Raw genomic sequence first — 25,679 nt, forward strand, 5'->3', positions numbered from 1 at the left:
AGATGATGATGGCAACACTCTTGTTAGCAGATGCTGTCCTCACATGTGGGGAAGTGGTTACATTACATTTGTAAATGTTTCTGGGAGCACATTATAATTATCACGAAAGCATTTTTAAAGGACATTTTTCACTTGTTTTAAAGTGCTTATAAATCATTAACAATCATTAGTCAAGTCTTATTTTGGCTATTCATACACCATATACCTTATTCTTGTTTCTTCTGCACAGTGTTAAAACCCAGCGGGCTAAATCATTGATCTTGCTAGGGACAAGCATTCAGGAGGAGTTAGGCTTATTCAGACTCAAACATACAGTATTGGAAAAGAATACGAGAAGCAAAATAATGTATTAAGATATTCAATTACTTAGCTTGTAAACAGGGTATGGAGTGCTCATATCCTCCTGGACTAAACAACATGTTCTGTATGGAGCCCAGAGGGAGAGGCTGCTGCTTTTGTAAATAGCTAACAGGCAGTGGCAGTGGTTACTGTGTTTGTGATTTGGTGGCTGATTATTTGGATGCAGAAAAGAATCATGCAGTTTACCAAATATATTTGTCAGTTATTCACAATTTGACTGCAATATGATAACCTGCATTCAAGTATATGCTATATTTAGCAAACTGATTTCATATTGTGTTCAGTATCATTGTATCGTTTTATTTATGTCCATGTCTGCACTTTGCTTTTTCTTCCTCCCAGCTTCCCCAGGTCTTGGATAACCATTCCAGTGGAATAGACCTACACTTCTGGTCTAGAGTCCTTTCCGCTGCTTCTGAAAAGTGGCGAGAGGTAGGTACACACACACACACACTCCATCATCTCCCTAGAACAACCCAGAGTTTCGCCTACTACCTTCAGAAGAACTGTCCACCCCCATTCATTCCAATCCATCCCAAAGTTCACCCGGCACATATTTTTATCCCTCAGGAAACCCCTGCTTCCTCTCTGCGCCGGTCTTTACGCAAACACTGACAGCAGGGAAAGCATGTGTGCGTATGAGGAAGGCCAACACCGGACCCAATAACCCTTTAATGTCCCATCACACCCTAACCCTGAGGGGGCACCATAGGCCCTGGTCAAAAGCAGTGAACTACATAGGGGTTCAGAGTGCCTTCTCAAGACAGCCACAGTTTAGGGTTTCAGTGCAAGCAAGGCAAAGGTTCATGTGGAGTCAGAAAGTCCTCAGACAGAGATCTGTATTAAATGCAGAGATGCCTGTCTTACAGTATCAGTCACTGGCCCGGGATGGCGGGCCGGCAAAAAGTATTAACATTAACACTGTCAACAGTGTTTTGCCTACATGGTCATACAAGTAAATAACTATTTGAAAAAGCAATGATCACACCAAAATCATTCTCCTGAGGATTTACACACAGTTTGATAACCTATTTTGAAAACAGACAATTACAATTAAAGTTAATTGGCTCATTCATCTTTTCTTTTGCAAATTACAATGCACTTTGGAGGCCAAATTAAAGATGTTTGGTAATGCAATCCATCTTCATGTTTCTTCCATACAGACAATCACAGCAGTTTGCCAAAAAAAGACTGGGCCAAAATGTCTATAGGGCTGGAGGAAGCCTCTCAATGGCTATGAGAAGCGAATGTTATTTAGAGTCTAGGGTGTCAATTATTTTGTCAGTGCCATTTCTGTTTATTTTCTGATTTGAAAGGGTATATTCGTTTCTGAATCAAAAACAAAGGTCCTGTGATATTTACAGTAAAATGAAAAATTATGTAGACCAAATATTCTGATCAATTTCAAGTTATTTGTAGAGATAATGTGAATTATTTGAAGAAAGTGTAAGGTTGCCAACATTTGTGGCCACGATCATATCGCCAATGTTTAAGCTCTTAGAAATACATCAGGCTTATTCGGGACAGATTTGAGCGAGAGGCAAACCTCTCGCTTTGCTTCTTCCTCTCTGCCTCAGGGGAAGTGGTGATTGCAGGGCTGGGGGAGGAGAGTGAGGAGGGAGGGACATACTGAAGAGGTGACATCCTGTTGGTGGGGTAGGCTGGATTCTTGTCTGTCGTCCGTGTGACTGAAGAGACAGAAGACGTGGCGCCAGTTAATCATTTTCCAAATTCCATTTATTTCAGGTCCCATTATGTCTATATTCAGTAGATGCACAGTAGCCAGACTGGCCAGCTAAGTGGAAATTCTGCCACGGGATTCACAGTGAACTGTTTGCCAGAACAAAAATACCAATGGAAGGTGTCTTCCTATTTGTACCTTTCAGGCAAATTCTGTTCAAATGTATCTATTGTATCTATGGAAATATGTCAACATATTCAATAAAATTATTCTGATTCTAGTAACAGATTTTTCAGATCAATGTGAATCTTTTTTATATTGAACGAAAGCTTCTAAACGGCCATCAAGACCTCATGCACATGCATATAACAAACTGAAAGTCACTCATTAAGAGAGGGTCTGCTACATGACTGAAATGTAAGAAATATAGAAGTATATTGAATGGGGTTATTTCAGCTGTTGCAGAATAGTTGGTGGTGTGGCTTATTAATAAGATGTGGATTTTAGTTGTGTTTGAGTTAATATGGTCTATTATACTTCTAGTCATAGTTACATAAGTGTTACTATGCTAGTACATAGTAGTATAGTTGTTAGGAATCAGTTAATATAAATTTGGAGCCATAAATAATTACATATAAACATGCAGAACATTATTCCATCTCCAAACCTTTTTTAAGGCAAACCTTTTTTGATTTGAATTTTATAGGCGCAAAGGTTCAAAGGTTCATTTGTTCAAAGCCCATCCAAGATCAGTTCGTACTCCCTCTCCCTCTCTCCCTCTCTCTCTCCCTCAATCTATATATGTCTCTTTCTCTCATTTTCTCTCTCTCTGTTCATCCCCGCAGTTGTCAAAGACGAACAGCTTCAAAGCTCTGGTGGAGGTGATTTCTCCCCTGTTCCACTCTCCGGGTCCTCCAGGGTCATCTCCACCATCTTTGAGCCAGCTGATAGCAGTTGTGTCCAGCCTGGTATGTGGCTACACGCAGGAGGGCTTCTCTCAGGTGGCTTCCCTGAACTGGTACGAGGACAACAACTACAAGGCCTTCATGGGGATCAATGACAGCACCCGCGGAGGACAGGGGAATTACACTCACGACCACACCACCAGTGAGTACTTACACAGAAACAATTCACAAATAAACAAACGTGGAGTTAAGTGCTACTACTCAACATCTTTCCAGTCAGATAAGTCACTATAAGTCAATAGGGCATCGCTAGTGTTTTGAATGTCATTTTATATAGTGACATCAAATAAGAGATTGTTGCCTGCCCCAAGATTCCCATCCATTGTCTTCTCCCCCAGCTCTGTTCTGCAATGACATGATGAAGGACCTGGAGTCCGACCTCATCACCAGGACCACGTGGAGGTTGGTCAAACCCATGCTGATGGGGAAGATCCTCTACGCACCAGATTCTCCAGCCGTCAGACAGATCATCCGAAATGTGAGAGAGCCCCTCAGGCTGTACGGTTGGACGTTAAGGAACACTGTCGATGAGGGCTGATCCACATCAGCCTTTGACATGTTTCCTCATACCTCATTTTTCTATTGATCTGACGGTCGCTGGCTATTGATATCAACGGAACAGAGAACCGTTTAAACATGAAAGCAGATGGCAAATTGTCCAGTGGATTATTTAACAAAACAGCCTGCATAGAATAAATGAGTGGACCTGTCTGTAACCAGGCTTCACCTTTGGCTTCTTTCTGAAAACCCGCTGCTTCCGGTTTCTGCCAGCTCCGCTAAGGCCTGATCGATGTTGACATATATGTTTAACGGTACTACTCCTTGTAAATAGAGGCAGTATTTTGAAACCAGCATTTAGAAATCTTCAAATCAGTGTTTACTGGTCTGTATACTGTTGATGTATAAACATATCTGTAAGATGGGCCCCAACAGTCATGGCCAGGTGTGTCAGAATGGGCGCAAACACCTGTTTCACTGCACACAGTCACTGTGACACATTATGTTCCCTTGTGTTCCATTCTTCTTCTTACGTAAGCGCTGGCTTACTCTGTGAGGGTCACACGCACACCTACACAGGCATGTAAACACAAGTATACACGCACACACACACACACACATACGCACACAAAGAGAGACACACATTATTTCGCTCCCAACCTTTACCGCCCTCTGGCTTTCACTTACCTCAGTCTGGATTCTAAAAGGAACAAAGTGTTGTTCCATTCTGCCGCCCATACCAAAATAAGGCCTCCACTCTCCCTCCCATCTCCAGACATGATGTACTGCTCTTTGAACTGACCTGTTTGTTTCCATGCTCTTAGCCCTGTCGGACGCACGGCAATTTAAGGAAACTGGGATGATAATTTAGGAGCTGGGATGACATACCTCTCTCACATTTTATCCCTTATCTCAGGTCTCAGAACCACTGAAAACTTAACTAGTGAAATGCTATTTGGAAGATTGTTTCCAAAACTTGGGGTGCACAGGTTATGTGAGAGGACCAGAAATGTATAGGGAATTTTACATGATTATTAAACCTCTATAAAATAAATGGTAAAATATGTAGTTTCTAGTAGGATATCTAATTTCCCTCATTCCAATACATACAGAAATGATACTGTAATACCGTAGCTCATTATGGGCATTAAAAACTCTATTTACTGCCAAGTGAAAGCGTGTGAAAAGTCATCCATATGTGTGAAAATAATGCATCTTATTACCGGTGAACATGACCTTACTGCTCTGATCAACTGTGCATGGTCCTATTGTAGCTTTCACTGGTCTCTTTCTTTGTAACACTATGGACGGTGAAACACCCTGGAAAGACTGATTAGAGGGGAGAGTAGTAGAGTCGGGTCTGCTCTCGCAGTGCCTATGTCCTTGTTAACGAGTGCTAGACACCCCCTCTTCCCCAGGTCCTGCAGACACTGAGGCTGATCCCTTTATTGCCCCCGGTTTCGGGGCAGAAACTACTCTGGTTTCAACTTGTCTATGTCCTAAAGGGTACCCTAACCCTTTATAGTGAATAAATAGGGCCCTAGAAAGGACGTAGGCTGCCGTTTAAGACAACCCAAGTCTGTTTATCTTGGTTTGCCTGCTGTGTGACTGTAGAGCATTCTGCCTGTGGAATCTTGTGGGAACAGGGAGATTCAGTAGGCAAGCTGAATGCATTCAGTCAATTGTCACCAACGGCTCCATTGTCTCTTTAGTCTCATTGTTCCTTTGTCACCAGAGATCTGACACATACAAGAGGAAGGTGTCAAACAGTGGCTTGCTTTTCCCTGCTTTTTAAACCGTATTAATTTGAATGTAATAGCCTGCCTTTGTTCGCGTCTTAAACAATGTATAGCATGATAATAAATGATAGGCTATGTCTCTATGTTTATTTTCACAGGGACTGTCATGAATGGTATGTTTGTGTGTATTTTTGTTTATGTGTGTGTGTGTGCACGTGTGTGCGCGCGTCTGTGTGTGTGCATGTGTTTGAATGTTCAAGTGTCTGTGGATGTATGTGTCCTCATATGTGTTTCCTAATGTATGTGCTTAAATGTGTGTGTGTTTGTGTGTGCGGTATGTGTGGGTTGTGTGCGTGTGTGTGGCATGTCTGTGATTTGCATGTGTGTTTCCTGCAGGCAAACACCACATTTGAGGAGCTGGAGAGGCTGAGAACGATGGGTCGAGCCTGGGAAGAGGTGAGCCCTCAGGTCTGGGACTTCTTCCAGGACAGCGTTCAGATGAACATGATCAGGGTAAGGAAGGATATAGTCAGCATGGCTGCCACAGTCCCATTACACCCCCTAAAGACCGACAATATGCCACTGAAGGGAAGGCTTACGGAAATTAGAGGTAAAGAGATTTTTCTAGCAGAGCATCTTATGTCAGCCTCTCATTGATGACTTAAGAGGAAAGCTGAATGGGTAACAGTTAACAGGAGAGGCATTTCAAAGTTTACAAATGCAACATTTGTATCAAAAATAGTGGGTGTATATACAGTGGATATAAAAAGTCTACACACCCCTGGTTCTTGTGATGTAAAAGAATGAGACAAAGATAAATCATGTCAGTACTTTTTCCACCTTTAATGTGATCTATAACTTGAACAATTCAATTGAAAAACAAACTAAAATCTCTGAGATTTTTTTTTTAATAATAATTATAATCTGGTTGCATAAGTGTGCACACCCTTAAACTAATACTTGATTTTATTACAACACTCCGTCTTTTTGGGTAGGAGTCTATTAGCATGGCACATCTTGACGTGGCAATATTTGCCCACTCTTCTTTGCAAAAGCGCTCCAAATCTGTCAGATTGCGAGGATATCTCTTGTGCACAGCCCTCTTCAGATCACCCCACAGATGTTCAATTGGATTCAGGTCTGGCCTCTGGCTGGGCCATCACAAAACGTTAATCTTCTTCTGGTGAACCCATTCTTTTGTGGATTTGGATGTGTGCTTTTGGTCATTGTCGTACTGAAAGTTATACTTCCTCTCCATCTTCAGCTTTCTAACGGATGCCTGAAGGTTTTGTGCCAAAATTGCCTGGTATTTGGAACAGTTCATAATTCCCTCCCCCCTGACTAAGTTCCAGCTGAAGAAAAACAGCCCCAAAGCATGATGCTGCCACCACCATGCTTCACTGTGGGTATGGTGTTCTTTGGGTGATGTGCAGTATTGTTTTTGCGCCAAACATACCTTTTAGAATTATGGCCAAAACATTCAACCTAGGTTTCATCAGACCTTAACATATTTTTCCACATGCTTTTGGGGGACTTCATGTTTGTTTTTGCTAACTTCGGCCGGGCTTAGATGTTTTTCTTTGTAAGAAAAGGCTTCTGTCTTGCCACCCTACCCCATAGCCCATTTATATGAAGAATTTGGGAGATTATTGTCACATGTAGCACACAGCTAGTACTTCTCAGATATTCCTGCAGTTCCTTTAATGTTGCTGTAGGCCTCTTGCAAGTATCCCTGACCAGTTTTCATCTTGTCTTTTCATCAATTTTCAAGGGACGTCCAGTTCTTGGTAATGTCTCTGTTGTGCCATATTTTCTCCACTTGATGATGACTGTCTTCACTGTGTTCCATGGTATATCTAATGCTTTGGAAATTATTTTGTACCCTTCTCCTGACTGATATATTTCGACAATGAGATACCTCTGATGCTTTGGAAGCTTTTGCTCTATGATGCAACTAAGAAAATGCGTTTGAATGTGATTGATTAATTCTGAACACAGCCACATCCGCAGTTATAAGTAGGTGTGCCCACTTATGCAACCAGGTAATTGTAAGTTTTTTATTTTTTATTTTCAGTTTGTTTTTCAATTGAATTGTTCAAATTATAGGTCACATTAAAGGTGGAAAAAAATTCTAACATGATTTATGCTTTTACATCACAGGAACCTGGCATTTTATTGACTTTTTATATCCACTGTACATACAATGAGATATACACTCACCTAAAGGATTATTAGGAACACCTGTTCAATTTCTCATTGATGCAATTATCTAATCAACCAATCACATGGCAGTTGCTTCAATGCATTTAGGGGTGTGGTCCTGGTCAAGACAATCTCCTGAACTCCAAACTGAATGTCAGAATGGGAAAGAAAGGTGATTTAAGCAATTTTGAGCATGGCATGGTTGTTGGTGCCAGACAGGCCGGTCTGAGTATTTTACAATCTGCTCAGTTACTGGGATTTTCACGCACAACCATTTCTAGGGTTTACAAAGAATGGTGTGCAGAGGGAAAAACATCCAGTATGCAGCAGTCCTGTAGGCGAAAATGCCTTGTTGATGCTAGAGGTCAGAGGAAAATGGGCCGACTGATTCAAGCTGATAGAAGAGCAACTTTGACTGAAATAACCACTTGTTACAACCGAGGAATGCAGCAAAGCATTTGTGAAGCCACAACACGCACAACCTTGAGGCGGATGGGCTACAACAGCAGAAGACCCCACCGGGTACCACTCATCTCCACTACAAATATGAAAAAGAGGCTACAATTTGCACGAGCTCACCAAAATTGGACAGTTGAAGACTGGAAATATGTTGCCTGGTCTGATGAGTCTCGATTTCTGTTGAGACAATCAGATGGTAGAGTCAGAATTTGGCGTAAACAGAATGAGAACATGGATCCATCATTTCCTTGTTACCATTGTGCAGGCTGGTGGTGGTGGTGTAATGATGTGGGGGATGTTTTCTTGGCACACTTTAGGCCCCTTAGTGCCAATTGGGCATAGTTTAAATTACCACGGCCTACCTGAGCATTGTTTCTGACCATGTCCATCCCTTTATGACCACCATGTACCCATCCTCTGATGGCTACTTCCAGCAGGATAATGCACCATGTCACAAAGCTCTAATCATTTCAAACTGGTTTCTTTAACATGACAATGAGTTCACTGTACTGAAATGGCCCCCACAGTCACCAGATCTCAACCCAATAGAGCATCTTTGGGATGTGGTGGAACGGGAGCTTCGTGCCCTGGATGTGCATCCCACAAATCTCCATCAACTGCAAGATGCTATCCTATCAATATGGGCCAACATTTCTAAAGAATGCTTTCAGCACCTTGTTGAATCAATGCCACGTAGAATTAAGGCAGTTCTCAAGGCGAAAGGGGGTCAAACACAGTATTAGTATGGTGTTCCTAATAATCCTTTAGGTGAGTGTATATGTATATATACTAAATGTTATCTTAAAATAATTCAACTGGGTTTGGGTTTGAAAAAAATACTCCTGTGGCTTTATCATATGAGATGTTAATATTAAAACTGTGGGGAATTGAGCTTGTCTCAAAAGCCCCAGTATGAAATATGGTGTCTGTTTTGTCCAATATTATTTCCTCCTCCATACCTTTCCAAAACGTCTTTGGTCTCACGCTGTCGGAAGGCATCTGGGTTTTCCTCTAAAGTCAAGTTGTTATCTTAACTCAATAGCTGCCCTGTGTTATCTCTCTCTTCCCCTCCCAGGACACCATAAGGAATCCCACTGTGAGAGACTATATTGACAGAAGCCTTCAGGACACAGAGTTCTCCTCTAAACACATTCTGAATTTCCTGGACAACAGGCCAATAGAACACAGGGAAAATGACATGGCCAACTTTGATTGGAGGAATGTCTTCAACCTCACAGACCAAGTCATCCGCATGATGAACCGATATGGAGAGGTGAGCTGGGCTAGACTGGAATATTACTTCTCTGGATTGAGACATTACTGGACTGGACTAGGTCATTACTGGGCTGGACTGTGATATTACTCCTTTAGACTGTGATATTACTGGACTGGACTAGGTCATTACTGGGCTGGACTGTGATATTACTCCTTTAGACTGTGATATTACTGGACTGGACTAGGTCATTACTGGGCTGGACTGGGATATTACTTGCCAAATTAGAAATTAGCCAATGCTTTTTTTTTTTTTTTTGCTTTCCGTGAATCTACATTAAGAACAGAATTCTCACATCTGCTTTATCAGTTCCAAACAACTCCCCGTAAATATCCACTTCATGTGATATCAGCATAACATCAATGTATGGCCTTCTAATTTGTTCCCTACTAAAGACATGTAAAATTGCTCAGAAGTGTTTTAGGAAGAACAACACAGAGCTGTCAGCTCTTTTCTACCCCACTGATGTAGTGGGTGGTGAAAACCCACCCGGTTTTCTCCCTTCAGACTCTCTCAGCGGGTCCTCCATCTGAGTTGGCCAAATCGTTCAGGTCACCCCTCACCCCCTCCGTACTAATAAGAGTTCATGGGTGAGGCCTCGCACCCCACGGGTGGTAGGATGGGGTGGAAGGGGGCAACCTGGTCTTCTCTGAGTAGATCACATTATCTCCCAGTCTTTGTCTCCCGTGAGGCTTACAGCACTTCAGTGTGACAGTGTGGACTGGCCCGATTGAGCCTGATTAGGTACAGCTGTCAGTCTGACCACCCTCCTTTTCAACTCAGTGAGCGTGGTCTACTACGGAATTCGATGGGCCGGTACAGCTCTGGAATGGCAGAGGCTGATTAAAGAGTGTTTTACACAGTTTTGTCAATGTAGGCCATTAGCTTGGAGCCATGCTTTGCAAGCAAATTACTTTGTGTGCGTGTGCGTGCTATGTTTTTGTAATCTGACTGAATGTATGTGTGTGTGTGTGTTTTCTTTACATTCCTCTGCATGTGTTTTGGTTTTGGGTCTGTCAGTTGTTCCTGCTGGGTCTCCGCAGGGCCTCCATGGTGGCAGTAGACTGAGTCGTATTGAAGGACTCAATCAGAGGAGGTATCAGAGGAAATGAGATTGGATCTGAACTCTGCCTTTAAGGCTCCATGGGGCCCAGTCCGCACAGTCAAGACTGGGCTCCCAGGCCCCTAAACCCCTCCTAGTCCCTTGGGCTGCTTCATTTCTACACACTTGGAGTCCCAAAAAAGACATGGTGGTGTTGCTTTTGTGTGTGTGTTCGGAGATCAGTGTGTTTCGTATATTCATTGTGGAAAAACCTACATGGTTAAGACCCGGATGTTGATGAATGCATTGCGAAGCCTTTGTTGTTGAATGCCTCTACAGTGTCTACTCCTGGATAAGTTCTCCGGGCTGAATGATGAGGAACAGCTGACTCAGAGAGCGCTGAGTCTGATGGAGGAGAGCAAGTTCTGGGCTGGTCTTGTCTTCATGGAGACCTACCCGTGGACAACCAAGGTCCCTCCCCACGTCAAGTTCAAAATCCGCATGGACATTGACTCTGTGGAGCGTACCAATAAAATCAAAGACAGGTCGGTGTATGCGACCGAATGAGTACATTGACTCTGGCTTCTCCCCGTTCTGTGCTAGGTATATTTTCAAAGCCATAATGCTGAACTGTTTTGCAACATAATATACTTGACAAATTGTTGTCTTTTTTGGTAAGTAACAAATATGTCCCATTCAAATAGAACCATTCCCCTATGCTTTCTGTGTTGAGCTTGAATGCTGAGCTACGCCCCAGACGTTCCCCCCTCCTCCTAATTTCTTCCTTATTGCCCCATGTGCAGATACTGGGACCCTGGCCCCAGGGCGGACCCCATGGAAGATCTGCGTTATGTGTGGGGGGGCTTTGCCTACCTCCAGGACATGATTGAGCATGGCATTATCAGGACCCAGACAGGAAAAGACTGGTCTCTTGGCGTCTACCTACAACAGATGCCCTATCCGTGCTATGTAGATGACGTGTGAGTGACAAACTAATACACAAATGGTATGGCTATATTTAAATGTTTAATTCAATGACCCGCCCCCCCAAAAAAAAAATATATATGTGAACTTCTCTCCATCTTCCCTCCCCAGCTTCATGCTGACTTTGAACCGTTGCTTTCCCATTTTCATGGTGCTGGCATGGGTCTACTCCGTGTCTATGATGGTGAAGAGCATTGTCCTAGAGAAGGAGATGAGGCTCAAGGAGACCTTGAAGGCCATGGGCGTCACCAACGGCGTCCTGTGGGTCACATGGTTTGTAGACAGCTTCCTCACCATGGCTGCCAGCACTGCGTTGCTCACAGGGATCATCATGGTGAGGGGGTAGGGAGGGAGTGAGGGAGGGAGGTCAGTCCTAGTTGACCCCATCTTGTAAATGTCTGCAATGCCTAGCTATTTCATGATTAACATTGATGATGATTAATGATAAACTATAATCTATGTAGATCCATGCCTTTCAGATGGCTGCCGATGTTTTCAGCATACTGTGGTGACCTCTAGTGGAAGATAGGGAAATGAACTAGAACTTCTCTCTGTAGCTAATCAGGAAGTGACTGTACTCTTTATGTAATTGCTTGTGAATCAATCAAAACCAACGACATGCTGGTCTTCCAGGGTGGAAAGGTGTTGAATTACAGCAACCCTCTGATCCTGTTCCTGTTCCTCCTCACCTTCACCACGGCTACCATCATGCAGTGTTTCCTGCTCAGTGTGTTCTTCAACAAGGCTAACCTGGCTGCAGCCTGCAGTGGCATTATCTACTTCACCCTCTACCTGCCCCACATCCTCTGCTTCGCATGGCAGGAGCACATCACCAAGGATAACAAGATCATGGTGGTGTGTGACTTTGCCGTCAACTAACACGTCCACAGAGAAAAACGGTGACCGACTTTGCCACAGTATTTCTGTCTGTCCCTCTATGTTTGTCCTCTCAGAGCCTGATGTCCCAGGTGGCTTTTGGTTTTGGGACAGAGTACCTGTCCCGGTATGAGGAGCAGGGTCTCGGTCTGCAGTGGGACAACATTCGGACCAGCCCGCTGGATGGGGATGAGTACTCGTTTCTCACCTCCATCTCCATGATGGCCCTAGACACCGTTCTCTACGCTGTCCTGGCCTGGTACCTGGACAGTGTCTCCCCAGGTGATTGGCCATTATGATCTGATGGTACATGTAGCATGAAGGTGTCATTGATCTGTTCTAAAAACTCTCAACAAAGATTATGGAAGAAGTCGTTTATGCACCAACGAACTGTTATGGCTGAAGAGAGACTTTGAAAGGATTTAATGGCTGCCTCTGTGTTTGTATCTTCTCTTACAGGGCAGTATGGAATTGGTCGTCCATTTTATTTCCCCATCTTGCCATCATACTGGCTCAACTACAGATACCCAAAGCCTAAAGAGTTGGCGAAACCTAGCTTTGACCACCCGGTAAACCAGGCTGGAGAGAAGCAGAAAATCAATCATGAAGCAGGTGACGAGCAGAAGACTACAAAAATTGTACAAGAGGTTACATCATGCAAGCACCAGGACAAACGAGAGCGGCTGGGGGAAACAGACAACGCGGAAGAGGAAGAGAAAAACAATGTAAACCAAGAGGAAAAACAAAACGGAGAAAGCAAGGGTAAACATTTCTGAGATGTACCATTATGATAGTTAAGGTGTTGCTGCTTGCATAATATCCTCCTTGAAAATATTTTATCTGCCAAGTTAACAAGTTCACATTGAGAAGCATCTGAAAGGCTATTTGCTTTCTTAAGAAATGACAAGTGGAGATTCATTTCTGATGAGGTTTGAAACAATAGAACTCTCTCTCTCTCTCTCTCTGTGGAACTCCCAGGCCCATTATCCTTAGCGGCAGGCAATGTGTGGGAACCCACTCTCCTTGAGTGTTTTTGCTCTCCCTCACAGGTCTGAATTCAGACCAACACACATGACCCTCTCGCAGTTAGTTAATATGTGATGGAGCTCCCGTTTCGATTGCTTTCTTTCACACAGCCAGAGTGGCAGCATTCCTTTCCCCTGATTTCACCTTCCCTGTTTGCCATTGTTTTCCCCTCTCATGACATCTTAATTCAAGGTTGTATCAGCAATGACACAACAAATATCGGGTTAAGAAAAGTGAGTGAATATTGGGTGTTGAAATGGGGTGTTGAAATGGGGTGTTGAAATGGGGTGAAGGGTTATGGTGAGATGTGGTGGGTCATGGGAAGACGCTCACATGTATCTTGAGATGAATCAAATTGTGTTTTGAGTTTAAAATAGCTTACCCATGACTGACCGAGTGATATCTTTTTTTACAATCTGCTCTGATAAACATTTATGTATCCCTTGGACCACTGATAACAGTCAACCCTTTCCGGACTTATCAAAGGCCCCTACAGTGTATGTATGGGACACAATACTTGACAGGGCCTGCATGGATATCGGATGTTATCTATTGATTCTAAATCTGACCTCGGTACCCCTTAACGTCAGACGTCCAATCTCTCCCCAGGTCTGCCCAGTCACCCCTACTTCGAGGGGGAGCCAGAGGGGCTGGTAGAGGGTGTCTGTGTTCAGAACCTGGTCAAAGTGTTCGAAAGGAGCCAGAAACCGGCAGTGGATGGACTGAGCATAGTCTTCTATGAAAGCCAGATCACTGCTTTCCTGGGACACAATGGAGCTGGGAAGACTACCACCATGTAGGTCACCCGCCGCCACACCACATCCCTCTCATCAGTTACAGTTTGGAGCCTTTCTTTAGGACAGTTTCCTCGGGTTTTCCTCTGCCTTATCCCTTGAGGTGATTGGCCTGTGAGCTGGTCTGAGGCGGAGCCTGTTTGTGTGGAAATGAAAGACATTATAGATCAGCCATTTTGGCGGACAGCTATGTGACAGGATGTGTGAAGATGACTGTGCGTCTGACCATGCCACTGTATCTGTCCTTTGTGTGGTCTCCGCCAGGTCCATCCTGACCGGGATGTTCCCTCCCACCGCGGGCACGGCCTCCATCTATGGAAAGGACATCCGGACGGAAATGGACACTATCAGACGCTCTCTGGGAATGTGTCCCCAGCACAACATCCTCTTTCACCAGTAGGTGTCTCAGCACAGCACCTGCCGTCCCACTGAAATACACAGTCATATAGACACAGGGAGGGGCTCCTTCAGTTCCACGTCAGATCCTCAATTTGTTCATCCTTATTCTGTCCTCCTCCCTTTTCCCATCTGTCCGTCTCCATTACAACTTGCACCTGTTTTCTCTCTTGGTAACCCCCTCTGTCCGACCCCCTTATCTGTCAACCCAACAGTATGACTGTGGCAGAACACATCCTCTTCTACTCTCTACTGAAGGGAGGTTCCCTGTCTGAGGCTGAGTTGGAGGTGGAGAACATGCTGGAGGATCTGGGAATGCCCCACAAGAAGGACGAGGAGGCGCAGAACCTCTCAGGTTGAAACTGATACACATGTGCCAGTGCGCACCCACTCACTCACGTACAGACACACACACACACACACACACTCACTCACATACACACGCACACACTAACACAGTTTTGGGCAACTTCTGTGTTGGCTCCAGGCATTGTTTTAAACATCAGTGAATGTCAGATTTTTGTTCCATTGCCAGTTCTTTTCATCTGCCAACAACACTGTAACAAAGACTCCTCGTGCTTGGATTGTGCCCTAATTGAGATACTAGTGGTTGAATCCTCTCTCCTCATCTCCAATCAGGGGGCATGCAGAGGAAGTTGTCTGTTGCCATGGCATTTGTGGGCGGTGCCAAGGTAGTGATTTTGGACGAGCCAACGTCAGGGGTGGACCCATACTCTAGACGCTCCATCTGGGATCTGCTGCTCAAGTACCGATCAGGTGCATAGAGTACATACACCTCCTGCTGGTTGGAGCAGGAAAAACATCTGATTGAAAATTACGCTATGACATGATTGATGGCAGGCAATCAGGTTTTATGGGTTGTTCAATATTCCTTATTGGAACAATATTGAGCAACATGTTTTGTCATAAAAATATCAACAAAACGAACACAAAACAAAATAGACAAAGATGGGCCAATTTGTATTTGTGTGAAGTCTTTCTTGTTTTGTTATAAGTCATTTTGCTACACCAGTGACATATTTTATTATGTGTAAGAAACTTGAAACAAAGAAAAAACAACAAACACACACACAAACATGCACATAAACAGGCACCCTAAAATCAACGGTTAATAATTGATATTTTATTTTCTTTCTTTCTCTCTTTCCACCCCTCCCTCCACACTCTATCTACCTCTCCCTCCACACTCTATCTACCTCTCCCTCCACACTCTATCTACCTCTCCCTCCACACTCTATCTACCTCTCCCTCCACACTCTATCTACCTCTCCCTCCACACTCTATCTACCTCTCCCTCCGCACTCTATCTACCTCTCCCTCCACATTCTATCTACCTCTCCCTCCACACTCTATCTACCTCTCCCTCCACACTCCATCTACCTCTCCCTCCACACTCTATCTACCTCTCCCTCCACACTTTATCTACCTCTCCCTCCGCACTCTATCTACCTCTCCCTCCACACTCTATCTACCTCTCCCTCCACACTCCATCTACCTCTCCAGGACGTACAGTGATCCTGTCCACTCACCACATGGACGAGGCTGACCTGCTGAGTGACCGTGTGGCCATCATCTCTCAGGGCCGTCTCCACTGCTGCGGCTCGCCGCTCTTCCTGAAAAACTGCTTCGGCGCCGGCTTCTACCTCACACTCGTCCGACGCATGAAGTACGAGGGACCCAAGACCAAGGTGGAGCAGATTAGATCTCAGAACCTGAGAGAGTGTTTGGCTGTTATTGGTAAGTACCCTGGGATCGTCTTGTTGATGGGGTTTTGTATCTGTTGTAGATGCAGTGTGACTGTGCTGTGGAGTGCTCCTGTAAGTGCTCCACCTGTGCCGAGTACAAACACGAGTTGTCTCAACCCAAAACCCCCGACAGACAGATGGACGGTAAGGTTTTCCATGACTAAGCTGAGTCGGTTTAAGTGTTCCGCGTTGTAGCGTCTGTGTTTGTGTTGTTCCATGTAGCTCATACGGTATGGTATGTTGCCTGCGCAAAATAAGTTCAAATGAAATACATTGCCTGCACCAACTACCGTATGTCTCTCGGGGTGAGATCGCCGAAATGACTCGGATGTAAAATGCTCGTGCCCTCCATTTCCCAGGGGACGTGTCGAGCATCACACAGTTGATCCATCATCACGTCCCTGAGGCCTGTCTGGTTGAAGCCGTCGGTCAGGAGCTGACCTACCTGTTGCCCCATCGAGGGTTCAACCCCAGGGCCTATGCCTCCCTGTTCAGAGAGCTGGAGGAGACCCACTCTGACATGGGTCTCAGCAGCTTCGGCGTCTCGGACACATCCCTGGAAGAGGTGAGACTAGAGTACAACAGATTGCTGATTGGTTTTATTGCTAATAGCCAACTACAGTATCATTGTGTGTGTGCCTGTGTTTTTCTCCTGTAGATATTCTTGAAAGTGACAGCTGATGGTGAAGCCAAAGGGAAAAAAACAACTGTGGAAGGTAAAATAAAGTGTGTGGATCAGCTGTGTGATTGTTATGTGTGCATCTTCATTCTGTCATTCTATGTGACTTGCTATGATCTGAACTTTTGGGCTCTTAGACCTGAGATTGCAGATGCCTCCACCCAGTGTAGGGCACGGCGAAGTAGGAGTTCATTTCAGTCAATCAAAAGCTGACAAGCTACGGCGGCGGGAATGGAAATGGCAATTATCCCAGCTGGGCCCTTAGAACCATGAATTTGAAGCCAATATTAATACTGAACCAGTAAAAAGATGCTTTCATAGATTTACTGCTGGATGTTGGCACTGCAGGTTAGCAGATGCAGAATGCTTGTCACTATTATTTGTGGTCAACAGACCATTCAAACTGAATCTTGCCAACTGGTCCTTTAAGGGTATTGTTGCCTATGACTTTCTTCCTCAGCAGTCAATGAACCCTTATCTGCTCATCTCTTCTCCTTACAGAGGCAGATGCGGGGCTCCAGGCCAATGGGGAGGGCATTGGAGGGGTGTGTGAGGGCAGGGGGGGGCGGGGCTCCAGACAGGTGAAAGGTCTCTGTCTGATTCTGAAACAGTTCTTCGCCCTGCTCATCAAACGGTTTCACCATGCCACAAGATCACATAAAGACTTCTTTGCCCAGGTAACATTCCCATAATCTCTGAAACAGACCACCAATCTTGTGTTACATGAATAAACTACCCACAGGAGATTACCATCCTATAAACATACACTATTTGTCAGGGTATTCTTTTTTTGTTTCGGAATAACACAGAAGGTGATACGCTGGTGATACCGTAGGTCTTTTCTTTCCTTTTCTTTCTCCAGATTGTGTTGCCTGCCAGTTTTGTATTCATATCGCTGATGTTCACTACGATCGTGCCGCCGTTTGGCGAGTATCCCAGCCTAACTCTCAGCCCCTGGATGTATGGACGACAGTTCACCTTTTTCAGGTGGGCTTTGATGTTGTCTGAATGGAGACTTTACAATTGTAATTCAATTATTGTAAAACATAAATCTGTCACTGATATTGTCGTTGGTTTGTTATTGATTGTTCGGCTGTGTCGTCTTGCAGTAATGAGCGTGCCACGGATCCTGAGATGAGATATTTTGGAGAGGTGCTGCTGAACAAGCCTGGCTTTGGGACTCGCTGCATGGTGGATGAACCTCTGAAGTGAGTGAGAGTTGACCTATACAATAGTATCTGTTTATTACATATCAGAGCATTGCATCTGACTTAATAACCAGTTACATGAACATACATCGTTTTGCCAAAAATTAAGTAATATCACAGGCTTCAGCTATGTGCGACACTGTGTTACAGTCAGAACAAATTGGACAAATTGCTACAATGAGTCTGTTCTTTCACCCATGATAACAAATATAATGAATGCCACGAAACAAAAGGGGGATACATCATCTTTACTTACCATCCTTCAAGACTCTATGTCACATTGTTGGGGGGGGGGTGGATTTGTAAGCTTCCCAAGTTGCCCTATTTGCAAGGCATTGCATCAGAAGTTGTGGCCTTTGGTAGGACCTTGTAAATATGGGACCCATTGCATATTTTTTGCTTAAGGGAATTAGCATTTTCCACCATAAATGACTGGAGAATATGAATAAGGATAATAATAACGAACTGCAAGAAACACAATACGGCTTCAGTGCCATTGCTTGCTGAAGCCCTAATAATGAACAACAATAAACTAAATTGGGCTGTAATGTTTTGTATATTGTGTTCCTGTGGTGCGATTTCACTATGACCATCCTGACCTGTGTATTGTTCCTGGAAAAGGGACTTTCCATGTAATAACATCACTACGGAATGGGAGGTGCCGCTGGTGAACCCTGCTTTGATTGACATGTTGGATGGACCAGAGTGGACCCCAGTTAACTCGTCACCAGGCTGCCAGTGTAGCACCCCTAGGAAACTCACCATGCTGCCTAACTGCCCTGAGGGAGCCGGGGGACTGCCTCCCCCACAGGTTAGACCTCCCCCCATACGCATAGTCTTTGGCTTAATGGGCTTACAGTGTCATGGTAAGCAGGTGGTCAGATTTGAATCCCAGTTAGTAACGAATGCAAATGGTCACATGCACATGGTTCATTTGTGTTTGACCGTGTGTGTATGTTTGCATGTTTGTGTGATTTAGAGGATCCAGTCGACAGGTGATGTCCTGTTGGACTTGACAGGCAGAAATATCTCTGATTACCTGGTAAAGACGTACCCCTCCCTCATCAAGGCCAGTTTGAAAAGCAAATACTGGGTGAATGAACAAAGGTAATATTACCATAGTTCCCAAAAATCCCAAACTTAGTATATCTTATCTACGAGGTAGCGGTTTGCTATTCTTATGTTAATCATCGACATCTATGTTGTATTGCCTGCCTAGCGACCAGGGTTGTATCACGGTTATTGTAGGAATTGTTTTAAGCTTCTCTGAGTATGCTGTGTTGAACACGTTGCCCAGATATGGAGGTATATCTGTGGGAGGACAACTTCCTGTATTAGACGTGGACCCTAAGACCATTCAGGATGTAGCATCCCAGCTGGGACGACTGCTCAATATTACTGGGGTATGTTTGCTGTTGCTGTCCCCGGTGCGTCCCTTACACATCTCAACAGCCCTGACTGGCAGTGTCACTGATCATGTTAATCCTGTCCACAGGGAAAATACTCCAAACAAACTCTGCAGGACATTGGAACCTTCTTACGATACATGGAAAGTCAATACAATGTCAAGGCGAGTACTACCACTGTCTTTCTTCTTGCTCCATTCAACAGCAGAAGACACTATGTTGTTATTTTGACTAGAAAATGGTCTTCTTGCATTTTGCAGGTGTGGTACAACAACAAGGGCTGGCATGCCATGGTGGCTTTTATGAATGTAGCCAACAATGCCATCCTCAGAGCCAACCTGCCTAAAGACGCCAGCCTGGATACATATGGCATCACCGCCATCAACCACCCTCTCAACCTTACCAAGGAACAACTGTCAGAAGTCACTGTGTGAGTTTTGGCCAATCAGGAGCTCTGATATATAAAGGTGACTCTTCAAGTAGTGATTGGAGCACCTAATGAACAGATCTTAAAGATCATCTCATCCCACTCACTATGCTCCCAGTGTCTGTATAGACTGTCTTATGTAACCCCTCCCCGTGTCTTTTCCCTCTCTTTCTTCTCTTAGCCTGAACACCTCAGTGGATGCGGTGGTGGCTATCTGTGTCATCTTTGCCATGTCATTTGTCCCAGCCTCCTTTGTCCTCTATCTCATCCAGGAGAGGATGACACAGGCTAAACACCTCCAGTTTGTCAGTGGGGTCAGTCCCGTTGTCTACTGGATGGCCAACTTCCTCTGGGACATGGTACGTCTGGGCTGGGTCATTGCGTCATACCGTCTTTTAACGTCACATTGACAGACACTGGCTTCTTGGTATCAAAGCAGTTGGTGGCGTAATGGTTAGTCTGTTCTTTTTACACGATCTTCACTAATAGGGAACGGCTGGGAACATAAAGATCTAGAGTTTTCTGAAGCTTTTAATCACGTGTGCAACACGTCCTGCACATGTTTTTATTCTCTATGCGCGCATAGAGAATAGGCCACTCTGGTGAATGGTGCTGATTTCAAAGAAATGGATCAAATCTGAATCAATGTCTGCAAGATCACATCAACTTTTCTTATTGACTGTTTGTATTTGTTGGAATTATTTATTAATCTTCTGCATTGTTCGGACACTGAAACCAATATTTATGTATTCACCATATACATTCTATAATGAGCATCACTTCATGGGGTTTTGTTATATCACATACAGACGGAAGGGCATGCCTATCACTTTAGACCGACAAGCGGAACGATACATTCCTAATTTATTTACAAAGCCTTCAAAATGAATTGCGTCACTTCTCCCTCGTCAGGTGAATTATTGTATTAGTGCAACGCTGGTGGTGGGCATTTTCATTGCCTTTGACAAGAGGTGTTACACATCGTCAACCAACCTCCAACCCCTGGTGGCTCTGCTGATGCTCTATGGGTGAGTCAGTGTGCTATGGAACAGTTAACCCCTTTACGTAGGCCAATGTTGACAGTTCACACATTTTCAATAGAAGTATGTACACAGTTAGGGCTGGAAATAATTGGACGCAAGTTTTGTTATTTTGGCTGTTTACCAAAATATATTCAAGTTACAGTTAAATGAATATGGGTTTAAAGTGCAGTCTCTCAGCTTTAATTTGAGGGTATTCACATCCAAATTGGAGGAAGGGTTTAGGAATTACTGTTCCATGGACAGGTGTGGGCAATTCCTTCATTATTTCTTCATCAATTATGCAGGTAAAAGGTCTGGAGTCGAATCCAGGAGTGGCATTTGCATTTGGAAGTTGTTGCTATGTACCTACAACATGCTGTCAAAGGAGCTCTCAATGCAAGTGAAACAGGCCATCCTTAGGCTGCAAATAAAAATGTAATCCATCACAGAGTTAGCAGGAACATTAGGAGTGGCCAAATCAACATTGGGTACATTCTGAGAGAAAAAAAAGCACTGGTGAGCTCTGCAACACAAAAAGGCCTGGACAGTGGTGGATGATCATAGAAATGCCCCTTGCCAAAATCCAGCCAAGTGAAGAACACTCTCCAGGAGGGTTCACCACAAAGTGCAAACAATTCATAAGCCTCAAGAATTGAAAGGACAGATTAGACATGCAAAAAAACATCTAAAAAAGCCAGCCCAGTTCTTGAACAGCATTCTGTGGACAGATTAAACTAAGATCAACCAGTACCAGAAAGTGTGGAGAAGGCTTGGAACGGCTCATTATCCAAAGCATACCACATCATCTGTAAAACACAGTGGAGGCAGTGTGGTGGCATGGGCATGCATGGCTTCCAATGGCACTGGGTCACTAGCATTTATTGATGTGACAGAAGACAGAAGCAGCCGGATGAATTCTGAAGTGCATAGGGATAAATTGTCTGCTCAGATTCAGCCAAATTCAGCTAAGTTGATTGGACAGCACTTCACTTTACTGATGGATGATGACCCAAAACATACTGTGAAAGCAACCCAGGAGTTTTTTAAGGCTAAGAAGTGGAATATTCTGCAATGGCCGAGGCAATCACCTGATCTCAACCTGATGGAACATGAATTTCACTTGCTGAAGATAAAACTTAAAACAGAAAGACCTATGAACAAACAACAACTGAAAACAGCTGTAGTAAAGGCCTGGAAAAGCATCAAATAGGAAAAAACACAACAATTGGTGATGTCCATGCGTTCCAGACTTCAAGCAGTCATTGCCTGCAAAGGATTCTCGACAAAGTATTAAAAATGAACACGTTATTTATGATTGTGTTAACATTGTCCATTTGAGCCCATGAAATAAGGGGACTGTGTATGAAAATGGTTGCAATTCCTAAACGTTTCATACAATATTTATGTTCAACCCCTTGAATTAAAGCAGAAAGTCTGCACTTCAATTGCAATCTCAGGCGTTTCATTTCAAATCCATTGTGGTGGCGTACAGAGACAAAATTAAGAAAATTGTGTCTGTCCAAATATTTCCGGACCTAACTGTGCTTGGATGGAGCTTATTCTGTGGAACAGCCGAGGCAATTAATAGATTAATTGTACATTGAGAAGTTGCAACTATTGGGTTAATTATGCAACTTAACCTAACCCGATAGTGGTATAATCAGCTGACATTCTGGACCAGAGGGAACCTATTGTTTAGAACCTTGTACTTGAAAGCGACAAGCACATGCAAATGTTTAATTGAGTGGTAGACATGTTAACCTGATCCAACAACAAGAACACATCTGCCTACTCTCTTTTCCCTTGCAGGTGGTCTGTGACGCCCATGATGTACCCCATGTCGTTCATCTTCAGCATCCCAAGTACAGCATACGTATCTCTCTCCTGCATCAACTTGTTCATTGGCATCAACAGCAGTGCCATCACCTTCATTCTGGACCTGTTTGACAGCGCATCGGTGAAAGCACAGCCCTAAAAAAACCCTTAGTATCTCTGTCTTACAGTAGATTGACAACATGAAGCTGTACTGTGCACTTCATTCATCTTGGTCTCTCTCCCTGTCTGCTTTTCACTTTCTCTCCCTCCTTTTACCTCAGACTCTTTATAAGTGTAACCAACTGCTGAAGAAGGTGCTGTTGGTGTTCCCTCACTACTGTCTGGGCCGCGGTCTGATTGACATGGCTATGAATCAGGCAGTTGCTGATGTCTATGCCCGCTTTGGTGAGTCCCCACCCCACCCCGGGTCCCATCGCACCCTCTCTGCCCTGGAACCTTCCAAATACTTTCTCCCTTATTCACCCCTCACCATGGCCACCACTCACTCCAGGGTCGGCACTTTGATTGGTCACAAGAGAAAGGCCACAGGCAACCTTGGCCTTTTCTCCCTGTCACAAACACCCCCCACTCCATCCCTTTCCAAGGCCAAATCCTCTTTGACTTGGAATACCATAGCAGTATGGGAATACCAAGGCCTCAGCCAGGCCCGTCAGAAACATGATGCCCTGCACTTGTCTTGCCAAGTCTTTAGGAAAATCACACTCTATGCATGGCCAAGGTACAGCCAATTAATCTGAACTCGCTTGTCACCAATGAGCTGATAAGACCTAAGCATGTAATGACCACCAGTTTTCTCCCAGGCTTTATCTCAGTTTCTTTGGGTTGGCAACAACACAATGAACCGACCAAAATAAACATGACAAAATCATTGGGAAGAGACAGAATATACTGAGTGTGTAAACACCAATAAAAACAACCTATTTCAAAATACTCAATTTCTAATAACATCGTTCCCCAACACTGTTTACAATATAATTAGCATGTTTCTGCTTTTATGAGGTGGAAATCTTACAAATGGCTCATTTTACTCTGTGTCACTTCTCATGCATCTTTTACTTAGATTGGAGTATGTACTAATGATGTATTTAAAGTTACATAATGGGGTTTTACATGTGATGCTTGTATCTTATTGTTTTGACAATAGCATAATATCATTTTTGTGCTTGTTTGCTGTACCTGTACCATAACTCCTATATTGTTCTTTTAGTGCTGGTTGCCTTTTCAAATTGGGAGCTAATTTGTTTTCAGCACCTGTTTGCCAGAAGTGGAGTGTAAAATGATCATTTGTGTGTTTTGTGTGTGTGTGTGTGTGTGCGTGTGCATGTCTCAGGTGAAGATTTCAGTCTGGACCCCTACAGCTGGGATTTTCTAGGGAAGAACCTGATCTTCATGACTGCTGAGGGCTTTATCTATTTCCTTATCAATATCCTGATTCAGTATCGCTTCTTTCTGGATCACTGGTAAGGAACGGTTTTCTCCACATCTGAAAGTTGATTAGTACCAGCATCTCTATGCGTTATTGATTGTGAGCTAGGTCCAGAACACGTTCCAACCTCTATCCCTTCAACCACCAATAGGATCACAGACTGTAAGAAGGGTCCAATCACGGAGGAGGATGTGGACGTGGCGCAGGAGAGACAACACATCTATAATGGAGGAAGCAGGAGTGACATCCTAAAGATCAGAGACCTCACCAAGGTCCGATATAGTAACTAACTATACACACTGGACTACCAACCCTGCATCCCTGTCTTCAGAACATGATATACAGACATAAACCTTGTATACTGTAGGACATCTGTCACTGAAGTGGCAATGAGAATTGTATGCCTTTCTTATACTTTATATATAGACATACATACTCTCTATATCTGTATACTCTCTGTCTCTCTCCTCCTCTCCCTCAGACATATATGGGGAAGAGTAAGCCAGCAGTGGACAGGATATGTATGGGAGTGTCGCCTGGGGAGGTACGTTCTTTTTTACATTTATAAAATCTATCCAAAACGCCTGTGTATATTAGATAGAGAGTAGAGAAAGACTGGAGAGAGGTTTTTGATAAACAGGCAGTGGGCCAGATTCAACATTTGCCCAAGGCCAGATGTGAAGTACTGCTCTAATAGGCCATGTGATAGTACTACTACCACAGGCTTGAGACCCAGTAGTAGTCAGTCTGAGATCTCTTCTCACCTTGTTCTCTCCTCTCTGCCCCCCAGTGCTTTGGCCTCCTGGGTGTGAACGGGGCAGGGAAGACCACCACCTTCAAGATGTTGACTGGAGACACTGATGTCAGTTCAGGAGAAGCCTCTGTCACGGGCCACAGGTACAGAGCACCTATTGTTTATGTGCATTTGTTTCCTGAAGATAAGTAACAAACCTGTGAAACAGTCTTACCTGTCGTCTCACCCGTCGTCTCACCCGTCGTCTCACCTCTCCCTGCAGCATCCTGACCAACATCCTGGACGTGCACCAAAACATGGGCTACTGCCCCCAGTTTGATGCCATAGACGAGCTGCTGACTGGCAGAGAGCACCTCCACCTCTACGCCCGCCTCAGAGGGGTGCCTGAGTCGGAGATCGGCACGGTGAGAGTGAGGTCAGGGCTTAGCTTTAAGGTCATGGTTAGGATAATTACAGCTTTTATCAATTTAGTGGATACATCTACATCAGTGTAATCATGGAGTTCATTTTTCTCTCCCTTTGTTTATTCAATCCTAAACTCTGTTAAACCACAGCAGTAGGTTTGCTGGTGAAATGTTTGCTCCTGAGTGACAGGCGGACGTTATTTGTCCCTGTCCGGTCTTAGGTGGCAGACTGGGCAATTCAGAAGCTGGGTCTGGCGGAGTACGCGGGCCGCCCAGCTGGAACCTACAGCGGCGGGAACAAGAGGAAACTTTCCACAGCCATCGCCATGATTGGCTGTCCTCCTCTGGTCCTGCTGGTCAGTTTATCATGGTGTTCCACACGGGTCTGGGACCGGATTCAAGGGGTTTAGGGCAATGAGAATGGATAATGTATGCTGCATGTTGGTGCACTTCTTA

At 44.3% G+C, this 25,679-nt stretch overlaps 1 protein-coding gene across 6 annotated transcripts in view; it reads left to right on the forward strand.

Annotated features, from left to right (window-relative positions):
- The window catches only part of abca4a (ATP-binding cassette, sub-family A (ABC1), member 4a), a 36,597-nt gene that overhangs the window by 6,082 nt on the left and 4,836 nt on the right, over positions 1 to 25,679 (forward strand). For 3 of the 6 annotated variants that reach the window (XR_004575099.1, XM_029116421.2, XM_029116419.2), the window contains exons 8-44: positions 703 to 792; positions 2,887 to 3,148; positions 3,345 to 3,484; positions 5,640 to 5,756; positions 8,980 to 9,177; positions 10,559 to 10,764; positions 11,023 to 11,199; positions 11,315 to 11,537; positions 11,837 to 12,058; positions 12,157 to 12,361; positions 12,539 to 12,841; positions 13,715 to 13,901; positions 14,164 to 14,295; positions 14,511 to 14,650; positions 14,935 to 15,072; positions 15,820 to 16,004; positions 16,103 to 16,205; positions 16,421 to 16,626; positions 16,720 to 16,777; positions 17,242 to 17,417; positions 17,603 to 17,727; positions 17,850 to 17,948; positions 18,570 to 18,759; positions 18,928 to 19,055; positions 19,246 to 19,351; positions 19,444 to 19,518; positions 19,615 to 19,784; positions 19,963 to 20,140; positions 20,694 to 20,809; positions 22,613 to 22,760; positions 22,900 to 23,023; positions 23,970 to 24,099; positions 24,217 to 24,337; positions 24,547 to 24,609; positions 24,856 to 24,962; positions 25,082 to 25,223; positions 25,445 to 25,579. Coding sequence is in view for 5 of the 6 variants with exons in the window: in XM_029116421.2 (XP_028972254.2) it covers positions 703 to 792; positions 2,887 to 3,148; positions 3,345 to 3,484; positions 5,640 to 5,756; positions 8,980 to 9,177; positions 10,559 to 10,764; positions 11,023 to 11,199; positions 11,315 to 11,537; positions 11,837 to 12,058; positions 12,157 to 12,361; positions 12,539 to 12,841; positions 13,715 to 13,901; positions 14,164 to 14,295; positions 14,511 to 14,650; positions 14,935 to 15,072; positions 15,820 to 16,004; positions 16,103 to 16,205; positions 16,421 to 16,626; positions 16,720 to 16,777; positions 17,242 to 17,417; positions 17,603 to 17,727; positions 17,850 to 17,948; positions 18,570 to 18,759; positions 18,928 to 19,055; positions 19,246 to 19,351; positions 19,444 to 19,518; positions 19,615 to 19,784; positions 19,963 to 20,140; positions 20,694 to 20,809; positions 22,613 to 22,760; positions 22,900 to 23,023; positions 23,970 to 24,099; positions 24,217 to 24,337; positions 24,547 to 24,609; positions 24,856 to 24,962; positions 25,082 to 25,223; positions 25,445 to 25,579 (5,625 nt within the window). In the remaining variant the exon portion in view is untranslated. Of the gene's footprint in view, positions 1 to 702; positions 793 to 2,886; positions 3,149 to 3,344; positions 3,485 to 5,639; positions 5,757 to 8,979; positions 9,178 to 10,558; positions 10,765 to 11,022; positions 11,200 to 11,314; positions 11,538 to 11,836; positions 12,059 to 12,156; positions 12,362 to 12,538; positions 12,842 to 13,714; positions 13,902 to 14,163; positions 14,296 to 14,510; positions 14,651 to 14,934; positions 15,073 to 15,819; positions 16,054 to 16,102; positions 16,206 to 16,420; positions 16,627 to 16,719; positions 16,778 to 17,241; positions 17,418 to 17,602; positions 17,728 to 17,849; positions 17,949 to 18,569; positions 18,760 to 18,927; positions 19,056 to 19,245; positions 19,352 to 19,443; positions 19,519 to 19,614; positions 19,785 to 19,962; positions 20,141 to 20,693; positions 20,810 to 22,612; positions 22,761 to 22,899; positions 23,024 to 23,969; positions 24,100 to 24,216; positions 24,338 to 24,546; positions 24,610 to 24,855; positions 24,963 to 25,081; positions 25,235 to 25,444; positions 25,580 to 25,679 lie in introns of all 6 variants that reach the window. The other 3 variants (XM_034289450.1, XM_034289451.1, XM_034289449.1) reach the window with 3 other exon arrangements.

Source organism: Esox lucius, chromosome 21 (genome assembly GCF_011004845.1).
Source record: "Esox lucius isolate fEsoLuc1 chromosome 21, fEsoLuc1.pri, whole genome shotgun sequence".
NCBI classification, from domain to species: Eukaryota; Metazoa; Chordata; class Actinopteri; order Esociformes; family Esocidae; genus Esox; species Esox lucius.